General features: G+C 48.4%; 5 protein-coding genes across 5 annotated transcripts; 1 reads left to right on the top strand and 4 right to left on the bottom strand.

Moving 5' to 3' along the window:
* Positions 1 to 1,844: 1,844 nt before the first annotated feature.
* VFPPC_09341 (G-protein coupled receptor) lies at positions 1,845 to 3,370 on the bottom strand (the record flags this gene model as incomplete). Its single annotated transcript, XM_018287896.1, has 3 exons — positions 1,845 to 2,679; positions 2,756 to 3,022; positions 3,108 to 3,370. The coding sequence occupies 3 exons, from the start codon at positions 3,368 to 3,370 to the stop codon at positions 1,845 to 1,847; spliced, it is 1,365 nt and encodes a 454-aa protein (XP_018139217.1).
* A 1,441-nt stretch (positions 3,371 to 4,811) lies between these two features.
* On the bottom strand, positions 4,812 to 7,009 carry VFPPC_09342 (heterokaryon incompatibility protein; the record flags this gene model as incomplete). The annotated part of the gene is made up of 2 exons (XM_018287897.1): positions 4,812 to 6,564; positions 6,630 to 7,009. The coding sequence occupies 2 exons, from the start codon at positions 7,007 to 7,009 to the stop codon at positions 4,812 to 4,814; spliced, it is 2,133 nt and encodes a 710-aa protein (XP_018139218.1).
* A 515-nt stretch (positions 7,010 to 7,524) lies between these two features.
* VFPPC_18143 (glutamine synthetase) lies at positions 7,525 to 8,512 on the bottom strand (the record flags this gene model as incomplete). The annotated part of the gene is made up of 2 exons (XM_022429799.1): positions 7,525 to 8,401; positions 8,496 to 8,512. The coding sequence occupies 2 exons, from the start codon at positions 8,510 to 8,512 to the stop codon at positions 7,525 to 7,527; spliced, it is 894 nt and encodes a 297-aa protein (XP_022285211.1).
* Positions 8,513 to 10,240: 1,728 nt separating this feature from the next.
* On the top strand, positions 10,241 to 12,072 carry VFPPC_09344 (phosphotransferase enzyme family domain-containing protein; the record flags this gene model as incomplete). The annotated part of the gene is made up of 4 exons (XM_018287898.1): positions 10,241 to 10,376; positions 10,438 to 10,797; positions 10,853 to 11,205; positions 11,266 to 12,072. 4 exons carry the CDS (start codon positions 10,241 to 10,243, stop codon positions 12,070 to 12,072), a joined length of 1,656 nt encoding a protein of 551 aa, XP_018139219.1.
* An 88-nt stretch (positions 12,073 to 12,160) lies between these two features.
* On the bottom strand, positions 12,161 to 13,084 carry VFPPC_09345 (hypothetical protein; the record flags this gene model as incomplete). Its single annotated transcript, XM_018287899.1, has 1 exon — positions 12,161 to 13,084. One exon carries the CDS (start codon positions 13,082 to 13,084, stop codon positions 12,161 to 12,163), a length of 924 nt encoding a protein of 307 aa, XP_018139220.1.
* Positions 13,085 to 13,701: the final 617 nt, after the last annotated feature.

Raw genomic sequence — 13,701 nt, 5'->3', positions numbered from 1 at the left:
AGGTTTCCTCACCTGACTTTTCATAGTTTTTCCATCATTCCCGTCCTTCCCGTCACCACTGATACATTGAAGCTTGGTTGCAAGTGTTGGCAACCCAAAAAACTAGAATCATTCTCATTTAGAGCCACTGTTCAGCCAGGAGAGTTGTTATTTTGGTCTACAATCTGCAGACAGGCTCTATTGCCTCATATCATTGTTGTTCTACACGATACTCTTTACCTTCTATATCTCTGGTTACCCGGTCCTTGCGCAAGCCGACTTCTCTCTCTCTCTAGGACATAACAGAAGCCAGGTATCTTTCATTCAAGTGCACCGAGACTCACCCCAAATGTAGAGCAGCGACATGCCCATTCCTGAAAACACAATTGGCGTCCAACAGCCATGATTTGTTCCTGCATTTTCCCCCGACAACGGGTGACATCATCTAACCCAGCTGCCCGGAGCGTTTGGAACTTTGGAAAACCACACCAGACGCTTTCCAGCCGCAATATCGTCAGCACCCGAGGCACCCAAAATAGAAACTGATAGCAATGGTGAATGAAGCTGGGAATACTTGACCCGTTGAGTAATGGCTAAGAATAAGCCATGTGCGTCGTCATTGTGGCTTATACAGTCGTCCTCTCTTAGGTAGTCGCCGAACCCACCACCAGCACCAAGCGTCCCGCTCCGAAACAATGGCTCGATATTTCAAAGATTTTCCGTCGAAAAACTTCGGAGCTTGTTTGGCTACGCCACCACGGCCCTCGTGCTTGGAGCCCAAACTGGACCAGTCGGGTTGAGTGGGCTCTAGTCCACGGTGATCTAGACCGAGCCAAACACAGAAACGGACAAGTGTCTCGTGCCACAAAATGTGTCAAACTGACTACCGATTTCTATTTTGACCTTTTCTGTAGGCTATGATGTCAATTTACGGATTTCAGAACTCAAAAGGCGCAATAGATTGCAAAGTGCTGCCTAAACAATGTTTCAAACTGCTGACGTTACGGTCCACTGTACAAAAGAACTGATCGATAATGGATCCGCGAATGGAACAGGCCACGTAATGACGCCCCGAATAGAATGCGTCCAGAGATATCGTAGAGCAAATTACTTGCCCACCAATAGCTACACAGTAACTGATTTCCATTCCAACGAGTCCGCAATTTGAGAAAACGTCGTGCTCTAGGGTAGTCAACTCTCCCAGTCTGGTCATCTTTTGTCTTCCTAAAAGGTTTTGTTTGACAAACCGAGATGGTCGGTTTTTTGGAGATAGATGCAGAAGTAAATTATAGAAGAAATTTCAATTGCCTCACTGACTGACACGTACGATACGTAATTTGTGCCTATTCCTTCTTACTATCTTCTGGCAACCCTTCACATGTAAGACATATGGTTTAACCACGACTTACACTCCCATTGTAAATCCTGCATAACATAAATCCCCTTATTCTCACGACATGCTTCCAAAACTTTCTACACTCAATCTCGAACACAAGCGTAAGTTAGTTGAAAGAGGAATCTGTCAAACTGCCAACGCTCAGGTCCTCGCCCTGAACCCCCTACACCGTCCGCAATCCAAGATGTTGTTCAAGCGGTGATACCCGCTCGCCGCAAATGACACAAGTACATAGAGCCTGCGTCATCAATGGAGTTTCTCACGTCCAGATAACCATCTTTCAGAAATATTTTGAGAGGGGAACCTAAGTCGTTGGCTAATACTCTATCCCCCAGTAGCTCACATAATTATAGCACGACCAAGTCCCACCGACTTTCAAAGCTCAGAACCAACAAGTTGTCCCATCTCTCTGAAACAAAAGATTCAATTAAATTAAAAGAACGTACAATACAACGGGGCATTATTAAAGCTAAGCTCCGCGTTTAGAGACGGCAATACTCGCGCTTCGTCCATCATCCGAACCATCAACACTCTTCGCCAGCTCCCTCATGCTTTCAGTTTCTGAGTCCGCGCCATTATTCCTTACTGTCCCGAAATTACCCCCAATGCCCATCGAGCGTCGTGGCTCGTCTTGTCTACCCCGGATATTGCTTCCGCCGTCTCTGCCCGTTTTCTCCAACACCAGCTCCTTTATCTGGTTGAAAAGCTGCTTACAAGCCGCAGCCGAGGTGACGGCGTAAATAACAGCGTTCCAAAATCCTTGCAATGGCAGCACGGTTGCGCTCATGAACTGCAACGTTATGCTGATCTCGCCGGGGTGAATGTATGAATAGACACGGTTCGCGCTGGACGGTATCCAAGTAATGACGATGACTAGGAAGAAGAGCAGAGCGCACTTCGTGTATTGCCATGCCGCATTGTTGACTTCGTGGTAAATACGTCGTTGCGGACGAGAAACCGCACCAGCCGATACCGAGGTAGCATGCGTTGGCGCGTGTGTAGATGGCTGTGTAGAGTCTTCCGCTCCCATTGGCGTTTTGTCACGACGGAATTGTTGTGGGTTACTGGACGCATGAGCAGTGGCTTGGCCTCCCAAGGCCTGCATCTCCATCGTCTCTGACTTGCCGACCGACTCAGAAATGATGGTAACCTCCGTCGTCTTCATGTTGGTACCAACTTCGCCGCGATTTGTTGACGATATAGCCCCGGAACCAGTCCCTTGGAACTTGCGAAGTTGGCGATGCTTCCTGTATATGGTGCTGCCGGAGCGGAGATAGATGGTTAGAGTGATTGCGAGGATGCCCCTGTATTTCACACGCAGGATGTTAGCAAACTTCTGTTCCGTTTGTTTTTCTAGAAAAGTGTGAGCAGTTTCCATACCACACCGGCCCATAGAACGTAGCAATGCGAAGAATATCCCATTTCGGCGTAATCCAGCACCAAATGCCAGCAGATCCATAGACACGCTCGCCTGCCGCGTTCTTGATAAATAAGTAGGCAAAGGCAGGGGTGAATGGGACAGCGTAGCAAAATATCAGGTACGGAATCTCCATCTGCCTCAGCCGCACAGCATCAAATCGGAAGTAGAAGGTGAGGTATACATTGATGGCCATGGCGAGGGTCCAAAACGCATCAGCCGCAACAAACCTAAGAGTGAGAGTAAGCATCTGCAGCAACAAAGTAAGCTCGACTTATGATGGTCGAGGGGTATTCCAGCATCCTCCTCACTTACATGTCTAGGAGAAACCCTTGCGCCTGGCAACCAGCACTCCGAGGCGCATTGACATATATGCCTGCCATCATAAAGGCAACGCTTGCAAAGAAGTTCCCAAAAGAAGCATAGAATACCAGCCTATTGATAGGCTTGTGAAAAGATTTGCAGAAGCAAAATGTAGTAATAATGAAAATGCAGCCAGCAATGGACAGTGATGACCCCAGTTGCAGGATGATATTGAGGGCCCTAGCCTGGCCGGCTGACAGAAAAGTCCCCGGCATTTTGGATGACTCTTGAGTTACAGCCGTTCTTCTGGTATCATGGAGGAAGAATTGCAAACAAGTTGACCGGCTTGAAGCAGCAGTTATGGGATTCCATGAGCTTTAATCCCATCCCAGAAAATGTGGCTTGCACGCTGTGACCTCCTAGCAACCTGTGGGATTTCGAAACACCATGAACCCAACTAGGTGGTACAGAGCGCCTCTTGAGTGGTTCATTCATACGTAAAAACAAGAATCGTGATTGAAGACTCACATGAGAGTGTGGTTCTCACAGGGGTTCGTCTCCAGGACCGTTGAACGTGGCGTACAACCGAGGAGCTAAGCGATGCCCCGAGCGCCAGCGATCATGACCAAAAGTCGACAAGCATTGGATTTGGCAACGAAAGCCACAACAAGCTAGTTGGCCCTGTTGGAGAAGCTGCCTAAACTGCAAGATTGGATGTTTGGGAGTGTTGCATGTGTCTAACCAACCACAACTACGGTCATTCCCGAGGGTCCTGTTGACTCAAAGAAAAGGGGGACGTGCCGAACAGCCATATTTTTTGACTGCCGGGGTTGCCAATGATCTTCCCGTTTTGGTGTTGGTGTTGAGGACGAATTGGTTCTTGTGTTATTTTCCCCGCCAGGGATATCCTGGCTTTCCCCAATGACCAACGCCTCTTTGTCTGAGACTCTTCTTCCGGGTTCATGACTCGGTTATCGTCAATGGCTTTTCGACAATCATTCATCACAACTTCACCGACGACGTGGTACCGCGCTTTCAAGTATGCTTGTTCAAGTCTTAGTTTTGGGGATCTACGGGTCGTCTTGCCGCCGGGCATGTTGATCAAATTTGTCTCCTAAGTCGCCGGCCTGGGGAATAGCTCGAGCCTTACGCTAAAACCACTGCGTCGATGAATTAATCACTCACAATGTATCGTTCAGCCTCATGGGTCATTAACATTATCAATGAATGGCGGGGCAGTTCTTGTGGCTGATCCTCCACCTGTGATGCGAGATTTCCACTTGTGGATGCATTTGACTGCCGGATGTAAGTCATGGCAGAAGTTGACAGCTTGGCAAGGGGACCAGCAAAAGTTGGTGCAAACTTCATGCGGCTAAATCGATCCATCCTTCATCTCTGCGAAAGCCGACTCAATAGTATGAATATGTGTTCAATACTGAAAATCTCCGCCAATCCCACCCCCAACCCATGAAATTGGTTCACCACCGATGTAACCCAATGTGTGGCATAATTGAAACACCTTTAAGTGTAGCAATACAACGGATCTGATGCGTATCCCTACTACATTGAGGTATGTCATGCAATGTGCGCAAAATATATGTGGACACGAAGCGAAAGTGATGGCCACAAATGAATCAACTCTAAAACCACCTTATTATGACCCTGAAAAAGATCTAGAAATCGTCCAAAGACCTCTCCGGGACATGATTCATCTCCCTAGCCCAACACAAGGTCTACAACTTCAGCCTTCAAACCAACCCACATTTCTTTGACAACCCTCCCCACACCCTTTCTGAAGGCTATGCCGTCTACCCGCTCAATCCAAAGAACATTATACAATTCCATTCCGTCAATGCACATTTCTGAGACACTCACCACCTCCACTACGATGTTCTTCACATCCGTTTTGCTGGTTATGGTTTCGTGTGGCGTGATCATCCCAATACACTCGTCATCTTTATTAACAAGAGGGATGCCCGCCGTCGAAAATTCCATAACGTGAAGTTTCAAAAGCTGTACTTTGGCAGAGAGCAAAAACGGTGTGAAGTAAATTGTACTCGGGGTCTGAGAGTCGTCGAGGTGTAGTTTGGACAAGGCAGAGGCGACATCCGCGGTAGAACCCTCTGAAATATCTAAACCGGCCATGGCGTTGGCAATACCAGCATCCACGGGCCGATTGGCGTGACCTTCCTGTCCTGCTGACGAGTTTTGAAGACCTGCAACTGGAGTCCAGTTGCGTCCAGTGGCTGTACCAAACTTCCAGTCTGCGAGAGACTTGATCCAATCCTTCCCCTTGAGCTCATCCAGGAAAGAAACCTCTCCCTGCCATACAGCCCAGGACCAAGTCGGTGCCAATAGCCCAGACTTAGTGGCAACTCTCTTCTTCAACGGCTTCTCATTATACCACAACAGCGCAAGGTCAAAAAACACACTTGGCAGGCCTGATACCCAGCTCCCTCCCCAGCCCGCCTGCAGAGTGGACATGATGCCCCCAAAGGCCTGCAAAGACTCCTTCTCATGTGTAAGCAATCGCGTATTATACGAAGATACATGTGTAGCATAGTCTTTAAACTTGGCATTGGTAAGTTTCCACCCTTGTCCATTGGCTTCATATTTCCCGCATGGTCGGTCCGGGGCAGTGACACCCTCAAAATATACTTGGCAATGGCAGTTCCACGTCGCGGAATTCTCGTCCAAGATGAGAAGTTTCCTTGAAAACATGTGTTCTTGGTATGTCCAGGCACGTTTGCGCCAGGGAGACCCCCAGCCCTGGGATAGAAGCACCTTTTGCTGCTCCTCGATGCGCTTGGACACGTTTGAAGGCTTTTCCCACCAAAGTGGCCGGTGGTATTGTCTCTTGGCAATTGATGGCGTGACGTCTTGAATCCCGTAGAGACCTGAAGACGCTGGTGTAGAAGGCACGACAATGGTGAATGCCGCATTGGTAAAGATTGATCCCATGTTGACTAGCTCTTGGTGTAGCAGCGGCTGGTCGTCGTGTGTAAGACAGAGAGAGTCAACCCAGAGGTAATTCTCTCCAAGACAGGCTGTTAACTGGATTGCGTGTAGAACCGTGGGCGTAATCTTCTTGCCGTCAATACCGGCTTCAGCAATATTCTGCAGTGTGCCAGGTTTCTGAAGGTCCGCGATGTTGTTCTTTGTAGTCTTGAAGCCGTCAGTTGCGCAGAGATAACTCAGCGCAACGTATCGCTGTCCCGGCTCACTCTTCACTAGACACATTCTTCGCACATCCACCAGCCATGTTGGCCGAGCTTGGAATATCTGCTGATTCGCCTCTGACACCTTACAGTGGCCATGATCCTTCTCGCACCTTGTGATCCAGCCTCGAACCTCATCCAAGTTGATCCAGGGGCCCAGTTCCCCGGGTTTCAACACATAGTCTATCAAACCCTCCATCCGAGTCCAGTATTCATTTGGAGGCGCTGGTCTAGTATTGGATCCGGCGTGGCTGCAGAGCATCAGATTTAGATTCACAACGGGTAGGGGGTGGAGTGAGAAGAAGAAAGTACATACGGCACGTATTGGCCACATATTTTATCAATAGACGCAGCAAGTTCCTCCAACTGCAGAAACTTTCCATGAAATGATCGATCCGTTAAGCTGGTCGAATACATCAATTCCGCAAACACACCAGCGTCCAGAATGTGCTGCATAGATGGGAAGAATGTCTCTGCCTGTTCAGCAGCTTCTTTTTTCCTCTCGATCCTATCATAGGTCTTCACGCAATGGATTAGGACCCTACGACAGCGATCCACAGCTTCTACCAAATACTTGGAGCAGTGTTGTTCTTTGGACCCTGTTGGGTTTCGGTCAACTTTGGAGAGTGTCTCATTCGCAAGTTCTTCGATACGGCTGATCATGCCGCTCACGACAGGGTCCGTTGGCGAGTCCATAGTGCAAGATGAAACACAGTGACCGTATAAAGAGATCTTGAGCTTCGTTGAAATTGCAGACAGGGACAAAAAGAGAAACCTAAACGGAAGAAGAGGGGATGCCAAAGAGAGGTGAGGGTGAAATCAGCCTTTGCCCCCACACTGGAGAGCCCTGCATCTTGGGCTGAACGCCAAGAGAAGACTAACCTTAATTCTAATGTATTATACGGAGTAGAGTCAACTGGTCTCTCTCACATACCGTTCCAGAGACAGCCTGTGCTGAGTGGTTCACATGCTTCTACTCAACTAAGATGGTACTACCGTGCCGCACTTGGGTGAAACACAATAAGAAGATGTCGCAAATTTTAATATGCGGATGCAATCTATCTGCTTTAAACATGTCTCGGAGTCTAACCTTAAAGATGTGTGTTGAGTCAATGCGGCCAATTTCCTAACGGCTCAGTAAGTTCCGGGCTTCGACAGACACAGTAGCGAATTTAGCCACCCACAGATTCAAGTTGCATCATTGATTGTACTCAGTTCAAAAGTGCGACGACCTTGATGCCGTATTTTTCGTAATCAAAATCCTCCAACGAATGCAACAGCTCAGCCCACCCGTCGTCAATCGCACCCACATGCCCCGGGCTATCTTCAAACCTGCTTGCACCAGCATTTTCAAGATCCTTCTGCTTATGCGCGCCAGTGGCGCCGGCTAATACCTCTTTTTCACGCCCTCGATACTCGCCAAGCAGCCCAGGATGCGGACACCAAATCACTCGACAACCAGCGCGTCTCCCAGCTTCACATCCCGGCACAGCATCTTCAAACACCAAGCACTCCTCTGGCTTGACTGGTGGCTCTCCCGAACCACTGGCTTCGATTGCTTGGTTGACTGTCTCCAGCGCGGTAAGATAGATATCGGGAAGGGGCTTTCCTCTTCCCTTGGGAACCCTTGGGTCGTCACCACAGACAATTTGTGAGGGTGGGAATACATTAGACGCGAAGAGCGGTTTAGTCTCATCGCTGCTAGTCTTCACAGTGAACATGTTCAAATGGCTACTCGTAGCAACGGCCATGTGTACCTTTCGACCAGAATCCCCGCTCGTACTGCGACGCAGATTTTCCAAAAGTTGGACGACACCAGGCAGTGGTTTGCAGTGCTTGAATCGCTCCATCTGGAGTTCGGCGTTTCGTTTCTGGAACTCTTCGTCGGAAATGGGAAGCTGAGCCCATTCTTGGAAGATGCGACCGGCCTCGGGCTTCGGTCGGCCTTGGAGCTGTGCTTTGATGCTCCATGGAAGGTCTGGACGACCATATTCGTGAAGGATAATGTTGGTTATGTCGCTGTAGATGTCTTCGGAGTTGATAAGGAGACCGTCCACGTCAAAGAGACAGCATCGCACTGGTGGGAAGCTGTGAAGTGAGTCAGCAACTATTCTCTGTGGCCTTTTGCGGGGAAGTCTGTGTCGTCAATGAGGGCGCGGAACGACATCAGGACAACACTTACTCGGGTTTCGAAGCCATCTCAGCAGTCAATCTTGATCAAGGACGATAGAGGATGCAAAGTATGTGCTATTCTTGCTCAAGCCCGCAGTCCTGCTATCTGCGTGTCGGGATCAAAAACATCAAATGGATTGAGGTGCGTTGGAGTGAGTAGAAGTGTTGAAGTGGGCCAGTCAGCTTGAATTCTGGAGACTTCAAAGTTGCAGTCCACCAGACATATCAACGAAATTAACCACTAGGTCCTTCGTCCTGACAAAGATGACGCTCCGCCGATGAAGAGAGATGGTCTAACTTGTACGTGTTGACACTACACAGCGAACTGCAAGCTCACCCCCCTACATCAGTTCCACAAGCATCTTTGGCAATCTTCTATTCAAAATTGCTCCTAGTGCCTGAAACATAGATATAGTAGAACTTTACAATACTCGCATACTGGCACGAGACTACTCACTCCGACAATCCCATCGCCAGTTTTTGGTCCGAGATTCTCATATCTTGACCCTCAGTCCTCTATGCTCCTTCCGACGTTCTCTGGCCTGCATATTCCGTTCCTTATTTTTCTCCTTTTGATCATGCCTTGCTTCCTCTGCACGCCTTCTTGCCTCTTTGAGCTCAATCTCCCAAGCTCTTTCGTTCTCTCGAGCCTCACGTTCCTCTTCACGCCTGTCCGTCTTCTAGCAAACAAGGCAATCGCCTGGTACGTTACAGAGGAGGCCGTGAACAGGACAGGAATAAACATGCGTCCTTTCCAAGCACATGTTGGTTGCGTTCCTGTTGCAAGTGTTGCATATAACTGAGTTCTTCATTGTGTGAAATCTTTGTTGTAGTTGATGAATATCCCTGTAAGTGAAAGGAATTAGTTCATGTCATGTATGTTTATGCAGCAAGCAGAACGATCGAATGAAAGGTAAGCATGATACCTGAATTGCAACTCGTATAGTTGTTTCTACTCTTGATTCGGGCTGCCGTAACTTGGGTTGGAATAGAGACAGACAAAATGGAATTGAGATGAATTTACCACTATTGGGATTCAAGGGACGTGAGCTGGACTATATAACAGCCAAAACGAATTCACAGCTGTGATATCTCCAGTGAAGCGATTGATACATTGGGAAGTTATCTAGCGCCACTAGGAGCCCATGTACTTGCCCATTCGGAGTGAAGATAGATCCTCTCTCAAAGTAGTGTCAACGTAGCCCTAATAGTCACAACCAATATCTCTCATACCACTGACACACTGCCAGAAATGACTGTTCCTCATTTGAAGAGTAAAGTTACTCGTCTCAGTAGGGATGGCAATCTTCATCCCGGGAATCGCTGATAGAAAGCCTATTCGGGCTTTCAGAAATCTTACCCGCGTTGGATCAAGGTCTGATTGTGACGCACTGCCCCATAGTGTAGCTATCAAGTTCACACCTATGGGGTGAGATACGGTCCTTCATTGTAGAAACGAATGTTTTTCGAGTTTCAGTGACCTACACATGGCATCCATGCGACTTCTTCACTGTTCACTTGACGTAGGCAGAGCTCAGTTCGCACAAGCTGAAACACAGTGAATGAACATGTTCCGATCATTCACTGCTCTAAGAGATTTTTCATGTACAACGCTGGTTGTTCAAGTCTGACACGGGCGTCACTGGTCCATTCCTTCCAGAAATATATTTCGAATCATCCCAAAATTTCCAACTTCTGCTCTTTATCTGCAGCACCAGTCATAGACATACCATTTTACGCTCCGAAAACGTCAACATGTGTACCTGCGCCCACGACAGGCCCCACGAGCTACTTCAGTTTGTTGAAGGTCTCAATCTCCAAGCTCTTTGTGATGTTGCCTCAGAATTGAACAAGGGTCTACCTTGCGTCGCTGGCGGATGGAGCTGTGGAGGTAAGTCAGACTTCAGCAGCTTGAGCACCGGCTTGACTTTCCGCTAACTGCTTTCTCGAAGGTTATAATATAATACAGGAGGTCGTCTTCGAAGACGGCTCCTGCTGGTTAGCCAGAATACCTCGCCCTGACAACAGCGTCCTCCACGGCCAGGCGACAAGCTCCTACTCGGCAGTGTTACGATATCTAAAGAAGAAGAGCAGCATCTCAGTGCCAACTGTCTTCCATCATGCCCTGTCAACAGACGAAACAAACAAAGTAGGCGCACCGTATGTACTAATGGAGAAACTACCTGGAAAGCAGCTACCGGCTCTGGGACAAACAAAGGATGAGCCTTATGACCGGGACCGGCCGACACGGCAAGAAATACGGCTTACAAGGAAGATTCACGAGCAGCTGACAGAAATCATTATTGGACTGGGTGAGTGTTCATAGAACCAGTTAAGCATACTGCAGCTAGTTAACTTGGTATGCAGCACGTCATCAGTTTAATCGGATTGGTGCATTACACGAAGACGAGTGCGGAAACTTTACAGTTGAAGAATACTTTGATCCAATCTGGATTGGGTGTTCGAGCGAGCGTGCCAAGGTTTTCAAGAGTTTACGAAAATGCGATCGCGGCCCATATGACAGCATCACGGCGTACTACTTGGGCATTGCCGAGCTCAACTACCAACAAGCTCTGACCGGACCACCCGAAGTATATGGCCCAGAAGGGGTGGACCTGTACGAGACGCTTGCCGATATGTCTCTTTGCATCGCCCTTCCGGAGTTTGAGAAAGGTCCATTCGTCATTGCACACAACGACTTGACACTCCAAAACATCCTGGTAAGACATATGCAGCCTAGTCTCCTATACACGAGAATTAACTCATCTTTCGGGTGTTAGGTCGACGACGATTTCAACATTACGGGCATCTTGGACTTTCCAGGAAACATAGTCCCGTTACCATCTCTCTGCGTCTATCCGTGGATGTTTCACTGGAACGCATGGGGCGCCATGTGTGACAGAGAGGAGTTCGAAAAGGTTTTCCTTTCGAAACATTCAGACAATGAAGCTTCGCCAATTGCGTCTGTTGCTTCGCGCCGTCAGATAATGGCAGATGCCATAAACAGGAATTACTTTGAGCGATCATTGCTTGGGTCATTTGCATTTGTATTTGTTCCCACTCTGCATGAGAGACTGTACGGCGAGACGTATGTGTACAGGAAGCCAGATGAGGTTGTTGAATCTGGGACGGAAGAATCTCAGCCCTCTTCTGATGGTGCTCAGGACTCTCAACCTGAATCAAATAGCTCTCTGGCTTCCGATGCTGGTGAAGCCATTGGACGCAAGTCTGAGCCTGATTCTGAGTTGAATGATTTCAGTAATGCCGAGAGTATCATCACGAGCACACCCCCTAGAGCCGTGACGAAATCGGATGCACTGACCCAAACAGAGCCATCCGAGGTTATCCCACCTCACTCCACGCAGTTGGATTCTCTCGAATCCTGTTCTGCTGAATTGTTGGAAATAGTTACAGCTGGTAAACCCAAAAGGTCGAGACGAGGTCTATCCAGCTGGTGGAAGGGATTCATGCCCGGCAGAACCGATGGTGCAACAAGGAAACGCAAAAGTCGGTTTTTGTATCAGCTAGATAAACTTGGAATACGCATACTAAACAATGTCGGAATGGTTAGAGAGAAATGGGGTTAAATACGGAAGAAATGCAAGGCTATACACTTATCCCACTTACGACTCCATAACTCCCACGTTAAGATAACTGATGAAATACAATGTACCCCTACCGTTGCAGCTGGCCCTTTATAAGAAAATGCCATAGCCTAAGCGCCGTCACAACAATAGCAATCTGAGCCCTCTCACCAAGACGACCATCCTTCGCACTCCCTAGTGTCCTTAATGTAAAGGCCTCTCGGCTCGTCAAAGTTGAATGAGGAAACGCAAAAGTAGCAACCGTCTCTCCATAGACACTCCCATCGCTTACACCAGACGATGGCGCCTCGCTCTTGCACGTCTCACCTTCACCCGACTTTCCATCTATCCTCATCACACGCACCAGCTTAAAGCTACATGCCTTGGCACTTGCCCCAATATGATCCATATCTTGTACCCACTCAAACTTTTGCCTCCTAAAGCTTCGAAGAGGCTCTATCTCCACGAAAAACGTAAAGGTATGAAACCCGCCGTCCAAAGTTCCCGGCCTCATTCTCTCCATAGTCATGGCTCTCGAATTAGTGCCGAATGCCATGGGCGGCAGGAAAAACACACTGTTTGAATCTGGAGCTGATGGAACAGCGTATATCCTCAAAGCAGACTGTGTCTCTTCACCAGCCGCTGCCAGAACTTCATCCTTGCTGTGTGGTCCGTTTCGTAGTAGCACACCGGCACGGTAGCCGAGTGGATCTAGACGCTGGAAACCCTTGTGTACTTCGACATAGTAGAGTCGTTCCTTATCTGGCCCACTGAGTGTGATGGAGTTTAATTGTGAGAGGCGGTGATGAGCGCGGATGATATCAGGGAATGGTCTGTGTGGTTTGAGAGGACATGCGCTGAGGTATGAAGGCAGCACTTGAAGATCAGGTAGTTCGGTGTATGCGGGAGGAAGCTCGTCGTGATCAACGATACAGTCATCGGCCTTGTTGGGCGTGAGAACGGAGCTGAGATCGCGCTTGACGGGGCCGTTTGAAATCGCACGGTTGATATCCATGTCTTGGCAGATGAGTGGCAAATATACCAAGAGGCATGTGAGGTCGTTGAACTTGAAGCGGTCGTGACATCATTTATGGAACGTCGTTGGCTGCAAAGCGCCACGAACGGTAATTGGACCGCGGGATGCAAACGTCCACATTTCATTTTATGTAGCTTTGCCAGATGTAATGGCAACTACATGTAAGTAAAAGTGTTACTTTTATCGGAACTGGTCACGTCGAGGGAACTTGGTAGGGTGTCGTGCGAGAAGGCTTTCAAGACAACGTGCCACTCCTCTTGCCAATGACTACGAACACAGGGCAGTTTCGACGAAATAGAAAGTTTGTATCGATCCAAAGCCTTTCAGCGTGGGAGCCCTGCTGGTGCATACATTGCAGGGCATGCCGATGCAGATTTCGCATTGGTCCCTCAAGCAATCTGATGCGGCGAGGAAGCTCATCATCCATGTCATCTAAAGTGCAAGTGAAAGTCTTAGAATACGTTCATCCAAAAGAAAAAGAAGTAGCGTAAGCCAAGTACAATTATGGAATATGAATACAGCTGGATAAAGAGGAGGTCGGCACGTAATGGCCAAAACTAGAGCCCCGTTTCCCTGGCTGCCAGTCCCTTGTAATT

The sequence above is a fragment of the Pochonia chlamydosporia genome, chromosome 7 (genome assembly GCF_001653235.2).
Source record: "Pochonia chlamydosporia 170 chromosome 7, whole genome shotgun sequence".
NCBI lineage: Eukaryota > Fungi > Ascomycota > Sordariomycetes > Hypocreales > Clavicipitaceae > Pochonia > Pochonia chlamydosporia.
This window is presented reverse-complemented; position numbering and strand designations above follow the sequence as displayed.